The sequence below is a fragment of the Acanthaster planci genome, linkage group LG04 (genome assembly GCF_054643075.1).
Source record: "Acanthaster planci isolate LZ-2023a linkage group LG04, COTS_SCS, whole genome shotgun sequence".
NCBI classification, from domain to species: Eukaryota; Metazoa; Echinodermata; class Asteroidea; order Valvatida; family Acanthasteridae; genus Acanthaster; species Acanthaster planci.
In genome coordinates this window covers 1,152,721-1,169,354 of record NC_141780.1, presented here as the reverse complement: position 1 = coordinate 1,169,354, position 16,634 = coordinate 1,152,721, and the positions used below count along the sequence as shown (strand labels likewise).

The window sequence follows — 16,634 nt, the reverse complement described above, 5'->3', positions numbered from 1 at the left end:
AGAGAAATTGACACTTGCTCTGGTGATTTTATGTTTATTCAAACTCAGATGGGGACAGCTGTTTAGAGAGAGAATGGTATTTACAGTAAATGTCAGACTGGTGAACATTCATTTCTGTGTGTACTGATAGAATATACTGCAGTCTTGTTATGTTGATAAACATGTTTTTGTGTACCCTTGTCATTTCGAATACTCATCTCAGACTGTATCGAGTTCTTTGTGTTGACTCGACACTAAAACTAACACCACACAAATCCAGTTTTTAGAGAGCCTCAAAGCCAATGGGACTAAGTTAAAGGTCACACAGTCTGTACTCTGCCGACATCTTTGTATACATGTATGTACATGTACCATGAAGAAAATTTGTAAAAATCATTGTACAAATATTTTCCTTGAAGTGTTTAGTGTTATTTTACAGGTAAAACACTTAAAAATGTCTGGAATTTACATGTACAAATATACACATAGCCTGAATAATTCAATGTTTTTCCAAACTCCATGAAACCCCTTCAAGACACTGTCAGACTGCAGTGGATTTGAAAAATCTAAAAGCATGGGGGTTCAGCATAAAATAAGAGATAACAAATTTCGGTGATCGTTAAAAACTGATACTTCAACTGCAAATTAATCTTCATTAAAATTCAGGCACTCTGAAAATGTGAATATTTGTAGTTTGGAGATGAACTATTTTACACACATACAGTATCTTTAAGACGAATTTTCGTGTGCTGAGAACTTATTTAAATATTTGTTCCTTTTTTTAATTAAAGGCATTGGTGTACATGTACAAAACACGTCAGCTACACAAGTGAAATTTTACGTAGCCATTGCACAACTTTCTCTAAAATATTCAATTCTTTGCATGCACAAGTAAAAATATGTGCAGTGTGTCAACAACTACAGATTGAAATTTTAAAAAAGGAATATTTTCAACATGCAATGTACAACATTACAGCAGAATTTCATTTAAAATCACCACTGCAGAGAAGGTTTACCATCTTAAACAATGCTAACAACAATATTCCACAACAAATGAACTGGATAGGATACTGCTTCAATAACTCAATCCTGCACATGTACATAGTTTGGACTAAGCACCATGGGATGTATGATACAGTGTATGTCTCAGCATAGCACACTGTCAATTAAATTTGAAAAACTATTCTAAGAAACCAGCAGCCAATTCACAAAACTTTAAGTAACGGTGTAACTTTACTTACGTCGCGTGTTGTTGTGAAAGCTGCGCAACAAATAAAGAGAAAATTTCATCTGCGACTTACACAACAAATTATGGCATACACAATCATTTTAGGTGGGCTAAGTTGTACATGTATGTATTGGATTATTGTATTATTGTAAGTGGTAAATCACTTCCTGGATATATGCTACTAGAACGATTAAAATTTGACTAGATTTACATGTAAATATTCAAACTTTGGAAAAATAAGTCACATAAGTAATAATTTAGCACTTGGTACATGTATCTTAATGTCGTCTCATATAAAACAAGAGATATGCATTTTCTCTGAGAGTCGGAGAGCTGCATTCATATAGCATGTTTACTTCTCTTACAATCTCATCATCCATACGATACCAGTGACCATTACTAGCCAAGCAGAAGGCGACGTAGTGACCGTAGCAAGAGCTTTGGGCTCCTTCATGGACACACAGAGCAGCCAAGTCGTACATACAACTTCGGCTAACAGGTGTTGGCTGCCCAGCAACCTGTTGGTCAAACAAGGCCGGATTAAGGTTCAGGCCACGGAGGGGGATACTGACAGGGGTCTTGGCCTTGCGGCCAAACTGGTTGAATCGATTCAGCTGGATGACAAGACACTTTGGTAGATAGCGTAGAGAAGTCTGGCAGCGGAACTCTCTGGATACACTGGTAGGACTTTCGGGGAGATGGGTTAATGCATCAGGTTTGGTAGGAGTGGACGACAGCAAAGGAGGCCTTGACAGATTAACAACATTCTCTAGCTTGACATCATCGATATTTCTATTCCTAAACTGTCCAGCAGGTGGTGACGCTAAAGACGTTGAAGGCGAGTCGACTGACACATCCGTGAGAATGCACATATCACCGATGCAGTCTTGCAAGTAAACAAGTCCTGACACCTGACGAGGCCCAGATAGCGGAACAGGAAGAACATTAAAAGCTTGGATGCTGAGAGATACGCAGTTCTGCTTGCCACCCTCCCGCAGCTCAAGGATCTGACCTGAGAAAAGGTCACTGATGATAGATCTCTCATGGATTTGTTGATGCTTCCAATCCAAATCAGAAAGAGCTTTAACTGCTTTGACGCATCTCCCATCGTACATTGACTGGGCAGCTTGCAACAACATCTCGCACTCTACTTTAAGACAATGCTGCTCCTTGTCTGTGAGCTTCTCTAAACCTGAATCACTGGAGAATCCTGCAGTACAGGGGCCTTTTCTCAAGATGTTATGCAGAGTGGTTAAGAGCCACGTTAAGAACTCGGCTGCATCCTGCTGTGTCTGTTTACGACCCCTTGTCGGGTCTGCGATCAATCCAGGGCAAAGTTGTGACGCAGCTCTGCGAAATGGCAAGGTGTTGAGAACTGCACCAGAGAAGTGTTCTCCAACAGTGCAATTGGCCACTAGCTCACTGTAGCAATCAATGAAATTATTTTCCTGAGATCTGTTGCTTATTTCTGAAAAAAACTGATCCAGATTTCCATAGGACTGCACATGGGCTAAGCACTGAAGCACAGCGTTGAGAAAGCAAAGATTTTTTCCTCTATTTGGTAAGCCTGGTGGCTGGCATTCTGGTGGCTTCCTCCTTAACACAGCCAGGAAGTATGACTGCCAGTTTCCAAGTAGACCTTTGTTGTCCATTCTGACTGGGGTAGTTGCAGGCACTTGAGTTTTGTCACTGATTTTGTCTCTAGCATGATATCGTAATCTCCCAGAACCAAAATTCTGATACTTTCCAGACTGAGCTGAACCGTTGAGCGAAGTCAACATACACGTACCATTGTTTAAGTTAGGTTCAGTTTCTCTTGCAGAAGGTAGAAGCGTTTTCAAGTTTTGCCCATCGATCCGATCGTGAAGAACAGCTGACAGGATGGTGCTGAAGGCCAAGATGAAGAGAACATATGGAATGTGGCTGAACTGACTCATGAACATCGCAATAAACAGCAGTACAACCGATTCCAGAAACCACATCCTACTGCGCTCCACAGGATCTCTGCAAGTTTGAAGAAACAGGAAATTCATTTCGGTCTGCCACTAACAATTGGTCACAAAGTGGGGCATTTTTTAGGATGCCACGTTCAAATGCACAGTCGAGTTTACAACATTGACTGTTGTGTGCGAACGTCTTAAGTTCTGGGTTCCACTTTGTCCATCAGAGAGTTGTTTCAGCCAATCATAGGCCAGAGCAAAGACCAAGGTGGCCATGGTTAGCAGGAGGAGAAGGTAGGGTGTGCGGTCATACAAAGTCAGAAACAAAACTAAAACCAGTAGTGCAACCGATTCCAGAAACCACAACCATTGTCGCTCTCTAGCTTCTCTGCAAATGCAAAACAGTCAAGAAAACTGGTTTAACTCCTCCTTAGCAATAGTTAGTGGGAGCCTTCTTCAATCCTCCAAAATGAATCACTGTTCAAATGAGTAATAAAACTTAGACAAACAGTGGTTGGCTGTTTGTAGTCTGCGATTTCTTACAATGAATGTACTGCCAAGCGAGATGTTAGACACTGAAGGATTTCAGACACTTGCGTATTGACAAACTATTTGGAATTTCTGCCGAGAGAAAAATGAGGTACGTATGATCTAATGATTTTTTCCTGTTTACTCATTGGCTATGATAATGCCTTGCATTTTTAAAAATCAATTCATTGGAAACGTGTACCAATTCAGTTAAATGAGCAACATTTCAACACTCTGAACATACATGTAATTATCAGTTTTGAATAACAAGTAAGTGTATAGTGATCCATGTCTGGGACTCACCATCCAAAAATTAGGCTTAAATTGCAAGAAAAATTGTTCAATAACAGCTTCTGTGACTGCCAGAGAACACGCAAATTAAGCTGTCTACTAAACAGGGAGGCTACAATACATATACATGCATCCCTTGCGATATGCACATCAGACGTTTGCTATTGCTCCAGCTGTGATTGGTTAAAGTTTCAGGCAGCAGAAATCACCCAGCTTTCTGCATTTAGAACTTCAGTTTGGATCGGTAGGCATGGAACAAAAATACAAACCAAGAGGACCTGCTTCAGCCCAATGTGGAATAGCAAGTCTGCAGTTTCCAAAGCAATGTTGACGTCACTCACCTAAGCGAGGGCAACGAGGCCTTCACAACTGAGTCTACTGCTATGAAGAGGCTGAACTCAATCAGAACGTGAGTCAACCATGACGCAAGACTGCCAAGAGTGGTCCAAAACAGCTCCATGGTTTTCACTTTGTGCGATGTGTCCAATGAATGTAGGAGCCACAACACCTCCTTCCCAGGGCCGATACAGGAAGGCACAGCTATACCCTACTTGTGCATAAACATGTGATGTTGCTATTTGGACACAGCTGTGGAGGAAGAAAAATTTTGGGTTGAAACTGAGAGAAATGGTTACAAATGCAGAGTCAAATGAATGTATGTTTCATTATTTGCTGTTGGTGCTGCTATTTTTACAGCAGTTGAGCTCTGTGCATTTGTTAGTGATTAGGGACTTGAAAGATGGTCCCTTGATGCTGCTTCCATTTTTAAAAAAATCCAAAGATGTGCAAGAATCATAGTTAAAGAATATAAACGAAATTTTGGGTTAAAAACCAATGATTTTAAATATCACTTGCCCTTTGGAAAACCAAAACATGACTAAGAATCCAACCTAGGCTACAATGATTTTACATATCATGTACTTCTTGAAGTACACGTGCATGTAAGTTTTGGGGGATGTATAAAAATTGGCTAGGCCTACATGGGATTTTACAAGGAGAAAGAGTTCTATACACAGACATTACTTGAAACCCTCTGCATAAACCCTATGCTGCCTATGAGACTGATTTGAAAGATTTTCCAACATATCTAAGTAAGTCGGCCTTGTGTTGCAAAATTTTCCCAGCTAATTTTTACTTTTTAGGACATGCTATTGCTTTTCCGAGGCTAATCGCAAGGATGAATTTGCAATGACATAGGCCCTAGTGGATTTAAACATTTCGACAAAATCAATGCACTAACAAACATATTTTGTAGTCCTTGTTGTATGAACTACGTTACATTACACAGGGGCACTGCATATATGGGGATCCCCTCCCCCCAAAAAAACAATCTTTAGCACTAATAGCAGGTGATGTTCAAAACTGCAACGGATCTTTTTACATGACAGTATGTATAGCCCTAGCGATAACACACATATTTCCGACACCCTGCGCTCAAAATGAGATCTGATGTGAGCACACAATCACATCATTTATGGCAACATCTATGAAATAAATTCAGGTCAATTGCAAATGTGTGTACTTGGAGGAAACACTGGAATTTGTCTTTACCTGCGACAAAAGACTCGGTGAACAAGAACATCAAGTTGACCTACATCAAATCCGCCGTTGCAGAAACGAATAATCGTCGCGCACCAACCACAAGGTGGCGCTCTTCAAGCGTGTACACACGCGTCGCGTGCGCGTCCAAATTGATATCCGTATATGTGTGCACTGAACTATAAATTCAAGCTCAATTGATAATGTAAAATCAACAAAGTTTGGAGCCCCAAGGCCAGTGGCGTAGCCTGGGGGCACGTGTCCCCTCTACAAATTCCTGGTGCCCCCTAGGTGTCCCCCACACTAAAAAAAAAAACAACAACAACATCAACAGATAAATGGATATTTAACAAGGCTAACAAAAGCTTGCCCCCAAAAACTCAGCATCCTTGCAACCCCCAATAAGATGCTGGTGCCTTCCTCCATGATGCCCCTAGTGACCCCCACTAGAAAAATCCTAGCTACGCCAGTGGCCATGGCAGGCAACTGAAGTCCCTGATGCCTCTCAAACAAAAACAATGTGTTGTTTGGTCCTTCAGATTTCCCATTTGATGTTCAAGTTTTAGTAGGTTAACTAATGATTTTTTTAATTATCCGCCCAAAAGAACCCACCCCCAAAGAAAGGTACTTTTTAAGCGCCTCGTCCTGGCGGAGAATTTTCATGAATTGGCACACTGCAAAAATACACCAGGTACAGCCACTAAAATTGTCAAGGATCTGTGCTGGGAGCCCTTGGAAACGAGAAGGAAAGTAAGAAAACTCAGCATGATTTACAAGATGGAAAATAATATGGCAGAAATACCACTCAACAATTCACAAAACTTGGAGGCAGTCAAGGAAACACCACAAACATTTGGTTAAATCCAATCCTCTACTCAAGCTTCTGCATGTAGTTTTTTGCTTCCTTGCACTTCGCTGGAGACATTGAAAGAAGGGTTAGCTAAGTTTTATCAAGAATGACGTGTTTGGACGATCCATGCAATGCGCAGGCCGGTGTGACAGGTACAAATACCCGCGACATCGATCGGTTTAGTAATTTCATAGAGCAAATCAAATCTGGTACGAGATCCACTTTGCAAAAAATGCCGTTGCAGTAACTAATAATTTTTACGTCGCACACTGACCACAAGGTGGCGCCCTGCAAGTCACGCGAAATTTTAACCCTAGCCGGTCCCACCTGCTGAGCTCTCCGCTAGCAATATGTCAACAGATACTAGTATTTTCAAAAAGGAGGACCATGCCGCCATTTACGTCAAATGTCGCCCCGACTGGCCTCTGGAAATTATCCAGAAGAACCTGGCATTTCTACGTGAAAAGGTTAGATCTACTTTTAATTTTGCTATCGGTAGCCGACCGATGCAAGCTTGGTTCGTTTTCTGGCTGAGTGACCTCAGTGACAAATACCCGAGGGCATTGTAGAAGGGGGCGGGGACATAACATGGAAAAACTTCTTGGCCGACAAAGACCTACATGTAGATAAATGTTTATGTAACAGGTGGCATACGTATATATTAAGCAGATTAGCACATGTTATAATTGATGTCACAGCTAAATAAAACACAATCCAAACAATTTAAAACGGAAGCAAAGAAATCAATTAATAAAATAGCACTCAAGACGTCTGGAAATTTGTAACTTTTTTCCAGATGCCTCCAGCATACGGGCTAGGCATGCTATTTTGCTGGAGTTGCTCGAGTTAATGAATGAGATGACTTTATCTACATTGTGTTACTATCCTAATGAATGTCTAAAATGTGCTGGAATCATGGATGACTGGTTGACTTAATTCTTGGCCAGCCCAAATGGGGGCCATGGTCAACACAGATTATTATGTTAGTGTTTTACATGTACTTTGAATAATCAGATGCCTATGTGAATCGCTAGTCAAATTGTTGATTCCTGGAAATTTAATGCATCACTTGCATTAGTCTACGCAGATGGGAAGAATTTGTTTGGGTCGCAAGCATCCCAGAACTTGCGCAAGGAATTTATAAGTTTTTAACATTTGATATGCAGAAACCAGATCCGTTTAAACTCGCAGTTGATGTAGGGTGTGGATCAGGCCAGAATACACGACCTTTGGCCCCATATTTTGAAAAGGTCATCGGCGTTGACGTGAGCGAAGCACAGATAAGAGCTGCTCAATCAGTGGAGAATCCACCAAATGTTGAATATAGGTGAGGAAGTATTCTTTCTAAGAAACAACTGTGTTGCCTAACAAATTTGTACATCATTTCATAGAGTAATTACACCTACCAGTACATCCAACAGTAATGTCTGTCTGTCTAAAAATTAGAAAAGGTCAAGGGGAGAGCATTCCAGTGCCCGACAGCTCCGTTGACTTAATCACATGTGCAGAAGCAGTGCATTGGTTTGATCTGGAGGCATTTTTTCGTGAGGTAGACCGCATACTCAAACCCTGCGGATGCGTTGCAATCTATATGTACCACAACATACGTCCTTGCGTTGAAGGTGATGAGGAAAAGAACAGACTAGTGACTGACATGATTTTTCAGGTAAGAATCAAGTTCACAAACTAGACTTCAGCCTTCATGGAGTCCAAAAAATAGCTTCACAGCCTCTGAGATTTGTGTAGCTATGCATCAGGTCCCATGCATGTACTCTGCTTGGCTGGTTACTTGTTGATGAATTTATCCTGCCCTCTGATTGGCCCCGAATGCAACATCTCCGTGTATGTTCTGAATAGAACAAGAAGTTTCACTCAATGCTTCTAAAAACAAACAGCACGCTGTTTTTGTGAGTGAAAATGCCAGTTCTTTCAGAACCACACAGGCTCACTAAAGAGAATTATTTGTTCGTGTGGTGTAACTGCAAACCGTCTTGTATTTAAGTCCATGCAGTCACAAATCTTGTTACAAGGCCAAGTTATACATGTAAGTTGCAGTGTGAACAGCAACAAAGAAATGGTTTTGTCACAGGTTGTTTGAACAGTGACTTGGCTTAAGACTTGATGACTTGTGATGGACTTTACAGGGACTTGTGATGGACTTACATGGACTTGTGATGGACTTACAGGGACTTGTGATGGATTAACAGGGACTTGTGATGGGCTTGGCTCAATTAACACTGGTCCAAATGTCACACTCTACAGCCTTCACTTCATAGACTTACCCAAATGAGCTTTTTCAACTACTACAGTCACTTCCTGGCTGTCCAAGGAACAAAGATCAAGGCTCTTGGGGCAAGTTCAGGTTGAAACTTTAGATCGACCAGCAGTCAGTTGCTTTTTAACAACGTGCATTTGCAATTCAGTTACACTCGAACGACCAAATTGGGCTTTTTTTTTTAAATCTCATCGTTGCTCACATTTCACCGTTGGCTGCGATTCTCACAGCATTCATGGTCATTTAAATCTCCTACAATTATTTTCATGTGAATGGCTCCCTCCGTTATGGTAAATGAAATCCGCTCTTGATGACCACCTGTGCGACCATGCCCTGGGGTCTGGTCCCAAAGTGTCAACTAGATAATCCAAACCATCCAACGTTTGGGCAGTACTAGTAGAAGTATAGTTAACTATAGTTGACCCTCGGACTTTCCCCTGATGAACCCTGCACTTGTGAAAAGTGAGATGCTGAACAATAATTGCATGGTATTTTCTTATTTATCTTTAACAGTTTGACAGAGTAACTTTAGGACCGTACACCAGTCACTGTGCACGACATCTTCATAACAATCTGGCAGATATCCACATTCCTTATGAAGAAACTCTCAGGTACATGAACATCATGCCTGAAACTTGAAAGCTGTCCAGACATGTACCAAATGCGATCCACCTGTCTACAATCAGTCCACAGAACGATAAGCTTTTATCTGGAAATATTCCAGTTACATTTTGACCGATGCAAAGTCCACAAACTCATTGCTGGTAACTGTCAAAGCTTTCTTCAGATAGTTTTTTATTTTGGGTCACTTTTTTGAAGTTTGGAAATTAACAGTAGTAAGAGGAAACTTCCCAGTTCAAAATGAACTACTTCGGCCAGGTTTGGGAATTTTGGGTCACAAATATCATGGAACCAAGAGCAGTAATATTGTTAAGTAAATTTATGTGTTAAGCGAAATCACAGGGCCAGTCAAGAATATTATACTCATGCAGCATTTTTTTAAAAAGTGTTTCTGGTATTTCTGTAAAGTTGCAATATACATGTACCATAGTTTGCTATTTGATGCCTGCATGTGATGCCTGCCTGAGGAGAGTGTATAGATGGTCCTTTGGGGACTGGTCATATCTCAGAAGTTTATGAGCTGATGACAGTTGCAAGAATTTCTGTCTGTTGCCTTTGGACACAGGGATGAATCATTTGACATGCGACTTGACACAACAATGTCATCTTACATGGACTACATCCGATCTTGGTCTGGGTATCAAGCATACTCAGAGAAGAATCCAAGTGGCCCTGATATCCTCAAGGAGTTACAGGAACGGTAAGAACAAAGGTTTCTGCTAATCTCGGTATTTTCTCTTCAGTTAAATGCACAGATTGATTCAATGCTGGTTTGTGTATCCAATGAGCAAGCATTTCTTTGGAAGCAACTTTTGTAAGGTTAAATTTTGCATTTTTTTACAACTCTTTTTTTACAGGTCATCATCAGCCAAAGGAATGACTTTGTTTCCCTCAAAGTGGAGTTCAGTCAAAATAAACCCTGTCCTAAATCCCATTCTCATGTTTTTCATCTATGCACATTTGATTAAGGAGCAAAGTTGAAGTTATATTTAACGTCTTAGAACGAAGAAAATAGAGTTGCATTACCCAAGTGAGTTTTAACTCTAGCAAACTGCTGTTGGCAGCTGATAATAGCATCTTCAAGTCTGTATGCTTGCAGTTTTGACTTTGTTGACATTTTGTCAATGTCATTCCAGGTTGATGGAGATTTTAGGTTTTGATTGTCCTGCAGAAGATGCCAAGATAAGTGCCAAATCTCCTATTGTCTTGCTTCTTGGAAGAAAACCACAAGAGGCACCTATGTAGGTGGGCTTGTGTATTAATTCAAAACTCCTTATTGATATGTCTTTGTCAAGGGTCTTCCTGGAGAAAATTTGTTTACAAAACATATGACCAGTCTTTGTTTTTCTCTTTTCCATTTCAGTTAGAAGAATCTTTTGTAAAGATACATAAGTGAAATCATGTTGTTATATCTTTTAATTAACTTCTTGATTGGTCTGTATGTGAATTGATATTGCAAATATTTCTTTCACGCTATTAGTAGTGATTATCACATGTGCTAATGTTCTCATGAGCTTAGTGTGTTTTATTTTAATGTAATTCACTGCTTTCAACATCTTCCTGGAGTAGTGTTTTCCACTGCTGGCTGTGTAACCAGGGAGTAGCTCAGTAGAACTGTGACCCAGGGCCAGTTGCCGTCAGGATTATAGTCTCCATGCTTCTCTCCTCTTCTTGAATCTTTGAACAAAAGTACCTTGACAAAGATGTATCAATGTCACTTCTTATTTGATAACAAAAGCCTACACAACTGTTTTTGAATGGTGCATGAGTAATCATGTCTTTTTATCTGATCTTAACTAACCATTAATAATTGGTACTATGGAACAGGTGTATGTTGGTAAAAATTAGTAACAAAAATAACATCAGAATGTCATTTTCATACAGAGCTCCGAGTCGTTTAAATTTCTTGCCTTTTTTCACTGCTTTTCAGCACATTGAAACTGTTAAATGCTGAAATAACTTCTTTTGGTTTCGGTAGGACTGGTTAGATACTTGATACTCTGCTTTATTGGTTTTAAAAGTTAAATAGAAAGCACTTTGCTTGTTTTACTATTTTCAACTCGTTAATCAGAATTTTAAAATTTTCTTTTATTTCAACGATTCAATTTGTTTAAAAGCAAGGTGAAACTTAGATGCTATACAGCCATTGTAAAGCTTTCTTTCATTTTTGGTTTGGTAAGTTAAAGTTTTCTTGGGACGTCTGAAATGTGATTGTGTATTTGTGTTAATTCATGTTTAAAGGACCCGTGCAGTTTTGGGCCGATGCAGAACCAAATTTCGGTTGGAGCGGCACTAATATTTGAAATGTTTGTCATGTAACCTTTTATTGCCTTTTTGTAATGTGGCTACATTTTGGGGCTCTTATCATGCTTTTGGAAAGAAAACGTAATTTAGAAAATTGCCTTTCTCTTATTACTTTAAAAAAGGTTTGGGGCCCCTTTTTAGAGGGGAAAGACACCCATTGACACCCCCATCAACCCTTGCCTTTGATGAACTCTTCCTCGACGAATTTTGTGTACCACGTTATACTCTGCATTAGTATATTGAGACTGTTCGGTATGTACATGTATGTTATTTTAAGTATATTGAAAGTACACTTTTTGTAACATTTAAAATTGTCCATTTTTTCGGACAACTGAAAACACTTATCAGTGCAGTACTTTTCAAGTTTCAAAAACGATTTGTTGATTTATCGATATTACTTCATTATTCGAGGGATATTGTCAAGAGATTTAGTACTTTTATTTTTTCAAATGAAAATGAAGAGAGACTTCTCATATAAAGTTACAGCTTTTGCTCTCATCTGCCAGTCGTTGGGAGCTGAGGTTTGAAACCCCAAATTAATAATGACTTTAGCTGATCACAAAAATATGGCCCTTCCCACAAATGGCCAAGAACAAGCATGCTGCTCGGAAAACCTCTTATTTGGTTATTCTAGTTTTGTGCCGTTCACGCTTTGGCTTTCTGAAGTATTGGAATCACCAGCAATTTAGAAACGCCAATGCCACCTTCATCCAGGGGTGAGAATTGTCTTAACGAAGTGGAAAAAAGGAAGATCATTTGAAGGAAAGAATCCCCCGCCCCACCGCAAAACCCGGATTCTCTGTAGTCACTGTAGTAGATAGTCAGTGGCTTTTATGCTCAGGTATGGCGTGCAAAATCGATTTTTTTTTTTATCCCGCAACAGAGATATCTGTATCTCAAATTTCTAGACAGGCAAAATTTTAATTTTGTAAATCTACGAAAGCCCTGGAGTGCCATCAACTATATTTTTTGAAAAAGTGCAGTATAGTTTTCAAGGTTTGTTTTTACGAGATATAATTTTTTTAGACAGTTCTCTGTGATTTATTTTTAGAAACATTGTTTCTGTTTTTGAAAACATTTGTTTTTACGAGATAAATTTGTTTCAATTTTGTTTATACGAGATACGTTTTTCTCCAATTTTGTTTGTATGAGATATTTGTTTTTTTAAGTTGGATTTTAAGAGATATACTTTTTCCAAAATTTTGTTTTTACAAAATATGTTTTTTTCCTCTGTGATCTATTTTTTAGAAACATTGTTTCTCTTTTCGAATTATTTTTAACATGTAAAAACAAAACTGAAAAAATATATCTCCTTAACAATCTTTGGAAAAAAATATACATGTATCTCGTAAAAAAAATTCCAAAAATAGAAACATTGAATACAATTTAAATCACAGAGAATGATCTCAAAACATATATTTCGTAAAAAGAAACTGGAAAACATATAATTATCTCGTAGACACAAACTTCGAAAAAATATACTTTACTTTTTCAAAAAAATATATACTTGATGGCACTCCAGGGCTCTCGTATAAATCTGTTGTTTAATAGAGATACCTCTTTTTCTAAAAATGATATTGCTATACTGGACTAAATATCAACTTTGCACGCCATAATGTACTAAGGTGCGAGTGCGTGCACACGGGTACGGGTGTCAAAGCGTGTCAAGTAACAGTGATTATGCGTGTCAGCAGATCGCTCACGACACAAGCTACCTTTGATCAGACCAGGGACCCTCTGATCAGACCCCAGGTAAGGTGTGTGTCTCGTGTGTGCCGCACCTGCACCTCCGGGCCCCAGGTCCAGTTAACCTCGCTTTTGGCGCCCGAAACGTAGCCATGTCGACAGAAGCTAGTCAATTCAAAAAAGAGGACCATGCCGCTATCTACCTCAAAAATCGCCCCGGGTGGCCTCCAGAAATTGTCCAGAGAAGCTTGAGTTTTCTACGTGAAAAGGTAGTAGTTCTGTCGCGTCATTTTTGTCAACCATCCTTCCATAGAATGATCGAAGCTATTTTATAAATCCAGAGCTGAAAATACGACCTGGGATTGAGGGAGTTATGTTGCAGCAAGGGGGGCAGGGACTATGGGTGTCGCGAGAGGGGAAAGGGGAATTAATTCCCCCCCCCCGAAAATAAAGGGGGGACGGCATGAAGGGAGAAAAACGTGGGGAGATAAAAGAGAATGAAATCACCAATGCCTCAGGGTAGATCCACAGTAATCTTGTATATAATGCACCCGTGAGCAAAGTGGGGACCGTGGACACAGCGGAAATGGTATTTGGTGTACAGCAGTACAAGCTTACATTCTCAAACGATTTACGTTAAGCAGATTTGATGAAGCGGATGCTATACATTGAGGAAATTGTGACAATTTTTAACAATTGTCGGCACTGCTTGTTGATGCCATGTTTACGTATTTTGGTTTTTCAAAACCCTTTAATCCCTGAACGATGCAGAGCTTTCAGAAGATAATAAATGTATTATTTTTAATTCGATACTTAGACATCAGAGCCTTTTCAACTCGCAGTTGATGTAGGGTGCGGATCAGGCCAGAATACCAGACCTTTGGCCCCATATTTTGAAAAGGTCATTGGTGTTGATGTGAGTGAGGCACAGATAAGAGCTGCACAGTCTTTGGAGAATCCACCAAATGTTGAATTTAGGTGAGGAAATGTTTCAGGTGCCTCTGTGCATTATATGTATTTGTCTTGGTGTTGACTTACGAACAGAAATTAGAATTCATGAGTTGCATGTAACTAGTACGTTCGCCACAGTGTTTTCACCAAGTCCTAATTGGGCTACCTACTGTGCGAAAGCTGATTGTTTTCACAATAAATGGCAAAATTAGGGACCTTAAGACTGCACAGCAACAGACTTTGCATTCGTTTAAATGATGTTTGGAAAATATCAAGGATTGGGAAACAAATCGATTTCTAAGGGAGAAAAATTCCTTTTACTGTACAACCATTTACCGCAGTTTCATCACAGTTTGTCACTGTCTTTGGGTTGTGGGCATGAAAGTTGCTTGTGATCATAAAATATCCATCATCTAATTTTCATCAATCAACGGTGAATAAAAGGTATCAGAGTCTCCGGAGCGAAATTACGATATACATGTTAATACATCCAACACTTATATTTTATTTTGACGTCAGAATAGAAGGTGCTGAGAGCATTGCTGTACCGGACAGGTCTGTCGACTTGATCACATGTGCAGAGTCAGTGCATTGGTTTGATTTAGATGCGTTCTTTCGTGAGATGGACAGAATACTGAAACCCAACGGATGCATTGCAATCTATGCATACCACAAAATACGGCCCTGGGTTGAAGGTGATGACGTAAAGAATGAACAATTAAAGGATGTGGTCATGCAGGTGAGGAATTTATTAATTTTCAATAGGTGCATTGTCATCTCTTCTGATGAATTCATTTGTACTTGTAATTTGATTGGCTAATCCTTCAGTCGTGTATTTTGATTGGTCCATTCTTTCATCTTTGTATTCTGATTGGTCATGTTCCTCAAACACAAACACATATAAGCAGGAAAAGGGTAAGACTGCTTCTCATTCTCTCCTCTCTACAGGTTTTTTCAGGCTTGCGAGCTACAGTGCCTATGGTGCTTTTTAGGAATCCTTGGTGTCATTACCAGCAATGATTAATAATAATAAAACAGTTCTTTAATAAGAGACAGTTCTGAAATCCTCCTTACATTGAAGACACATGTTCTGTCGCATGCAAAGCCTAGTATAAGTGATTTATCTCACCGAGTGATCTTTAATCGTGTAATTTATGCAGCCTATTATGCATTCTGAATAATATTCTGGCAAGCAATGCAGATGCTAGGGCGCACATCTAGATTTTTGACTTATCAGTAATGTGGAGATAACTTAAACTATCAGTTTTGTTTTCTCATTATATTTACGAATGACAGCTTAGCGGTGTAACTCTAGGATCCTATAACAGCCCAGGTGCACGGCATCTTTTTAACAGGCTGGCAGATATCCACATCCCCTATGATGAGAATATAAGGTAGAACAATTAGTTTGGAGTCCTTTTGTGAGTAAGAAAAAAGCGCTTTGTATCGTGCCTGCCCAAGCATGTTGAAAATCTTTAACCGGACCCGTTTGAGGATTTTAATTGTTGAGCCTGTTGATTTGTCTCATGAATACATGTACTGTCTTTTTGTTTCTTAACCAGAGATGAATCATTAGATATTCAATATGACACTACAATGGCATCTTACATGGACTACATCCAGTCTTGGTCAGCGTATCAAGCTTACCTGGAGAAGAATCCAAGTGGTCCCGATATCCTAAAGGAAGTTCAGGAACGGTAAGAACACAGACAAGTGTATCTGTCCTTTGGGCATTTATACTGCCATGGGATAATGGATGACAGACTGCTGAAGTTGTACTCGGAGGATGAACTGTATTTCCAAGTCAATCTTCAAGTAGGTCAGGTTGAGCTTCCAATTTTGACTTTGTTGAAGTTTTACCATCGTCTTTTCCAGGTTGATGGAACTCTTAAGTTCAGATTGTTCTCCAGAAGATGCCAAGATACGTGTCAGATCTCCAGTTGTCTTGCTTCTTGGAAGAAAACCACAAGAGGAGACCTGCTTGTAGGTGAATGGCTTTGCTTGAAACAATAACTAGTGATCTTTGCCGTTGTCCAAGTCAAAAATGTGACATTTCCTAATGGATAATGCAATTTGTCTTTGTCCAGGTCCGTGCAATTGCTTTTACCATTTTCAATTCATTGAGAAGAATTTTAAATTTTCTTTTCATGAATATGTAAACATTTTAATTTGTTAATACAAGAAATTTACAAAGCTTCCTTGACCTGACGAGGAAAATCTTGTCAGAAATTGTCCCCCTCATTTCTGTACATCTCAACTACATCACAATCAGGTGACTCGGTGTACTCCTACACATATTAAATGTAACGCAACTATTTTGTTGTAGTCTTTAAGTAGAAGCTGAAATTTAAAAAAAAGAAAATTTTGAGATCAAAAGTGCATTTAAGATTATTTAAAGTTAATTTTAAGGTTCATTTCACCGCATGCCCCGAGTCTTTATAT

The 16,634-nt window shown here is 39.4% G+C and overlaps 3 protein-coding genes across 6 annotated transcripts; 2 read left to right on the top strand and 1 right to left on the bottom strand.

Annotated features, from left to right (window-relative positions):
- Nucleotides 1-18: 18 nt before the first annotated feature.
- LOC110982104 (ubiquitin carboxyl-terminal hydrolase 50-like) lies at nucleotides 19-5,635 on the bottom strand. 2 transcript variants are annotated; one of them, XM_022240280.2, is made up of 3 exons: nucleotides 5,518-5,635; nucleotides 4,308-4,554; nucleotides 19-3,211 (listed from the first exon to the last, which is right to left on the bottom strand). In XM_022240280.2, the coding sequence occupies exons 2-3, from the start codon at nucleotides 4,424-4,426 to the stop codon at nucleotides 1,486-1,488; spliced, it is 1,845 nt and encodes a 614-aa protein (XP_022095972.2). In that variant the 5' UTR covers nucleotides 4,427-4,554; nucleotides 5,518-5,635; the 3' UTR covers nucleotides 19-1,485. The 2 variants fall into 2 exon arrangements, with proteins under 2 accessions (XP_022095972.2, XP_086992194.1); XM_087136068.1 differs by lacking the exon at nucleotides 5,518-5,635 and having other exon boundaries at nucleotides 19-3,535; nucleotides 4,308-4,553.
- A 1,010-nt stretch (nucleotides 5,636-6,645) lies between these two features.
- On the top strand, nucleotides 6,646-11,526 carry LOC110982148 (putative methyltransferase DDB_G0268948). Of its 2 annotated transcripts, none has more exons than XM_022240372.2 (6): nucleotides 6,646-6,822; nucleotides 7,522-7,682; nucleotides 7,802-8,021; nucleotides 9,144-9,241; nucleotides 9,817-9,951; nucleotides 10,388-11,526. In XM_022240372.2, exons 1-6 carry the CDS (start codon nucleotides 6,706-6,708, stop codon nucleotides 10,494-10,496), a joined length of 840 nt encoding a protein of 279 aa, XP_022096064.1. In that variant the 5' UTR covers nucleotides 6,646-6,705; the 3' UTR covers nucleotides 10,497-11,526. The 2 variants fall into 2 exon arrangements, with proteins under 2 accessions (XP_022096064.1, XP_086991935.1); XM_087135809.1 differs by lacking the exon at nucleotides 10,388-11,526 and adding an exon at nucleotides 10,109-10,367.
- Nucleotides 11,527-13,084: 1,558 nt separating this feature from the next.
- On the top strand, nucleotides 13,085-16,538 carry LOC110982157 (putative methyltransferase DDB_G0268948). 2 transcript variants are annotated; one of them, XM_022240394.2, is made up of 6 exons: nucleotides 13,085-13,307; nucleotides 14,059-14,219; nucleotides 14,712-14,931; nucleotides 15,489-15,586; nucleotides 15,755-15,889; nucleotides 16,068-16,538. In XM_022240394.2, the coding sequence occupies exons 1-6, from the start codon at nucleotides 13,236-13,238 to the stop codon at nucleotides 16,177-16,179; spliced, it is 798 nt and encodes a 265-aa protein (XP_022096086.2). In that variant the 5' UTR covers nucleotides 13,085-13,235; the 3' UTR covers nucleotides 16,180-16,538. The 2 variants fall into 2 exon arrangements, with proteins under 2 accessions (XP_022096086.2, XP_022096085.2); XM_022240393.2 differs by having other exon boundaries at nucleotides 13,248-13,510.
- Nucleotides 16,539-16,634: the final 96 nt, after the last annotated feature.

Excerpts from the sequence above, each read along its gene's own strand:
- LOC110982148 (XM_087135809.1), top strand. The coding sequence starts at position 6,706 with ATGTCAACAGATACTAGTATTTTCAAAAAGGAGGACCATGCCGCCATT. Across the intron at positions 6,823-7,521 it reads TGGCATTTCTACGTGAAAAG|AAACCAGATCCGTTTAAACT; the intron begins GTTAGATCTACT and ends TTTGATATGCAG. Across the intron at positions 9,952-10,108 it reads CTCAAGGAGTTACAGGAACG|GTCATCATCAGCCAAAGGAA; the intron begins GTAAGAACAAAG and ends CTTTTTTTACAG.
- LOC110982157 (XM_022240393.2), top strand. The coding sequence starts at position 13,394 with ATGTCGACAGAAGCTAGTCAATTCAAAAAAGAGGACCATGCCGCTATC. Across the intron at positions 14,220-14,711 it reads CCACCAAATGTTGAATTTAG|AATAGAAGGTGCTGAGAGCA; the intron begins GTGAGGAAATGT and ends TTTTGACGTCAG. Across the intron at positions 15,587-15,754 it reads CCCTATGATGAGAATATAAG|AGATGAATCATTAGATATTC; the intron begins GTAGAACAATTA and ends TTTCTTAACCAG.
- LOC110982104 (XM_022240280.2), bottom strand. The coding sequence starts at position 4,426 with ATGGAGCTGTTTTGGACCACTCTTGGCAGTCTTGCGTCATGGTTGACT. Across the intron at positions 3,212-4,307 it reads GCCTCGTTGCCCTCGCTTAG|AGATCCTGTGGAGCGCAGTA; the intron begins GTGAGTGACGTC and ends TCAAACTTGCAG.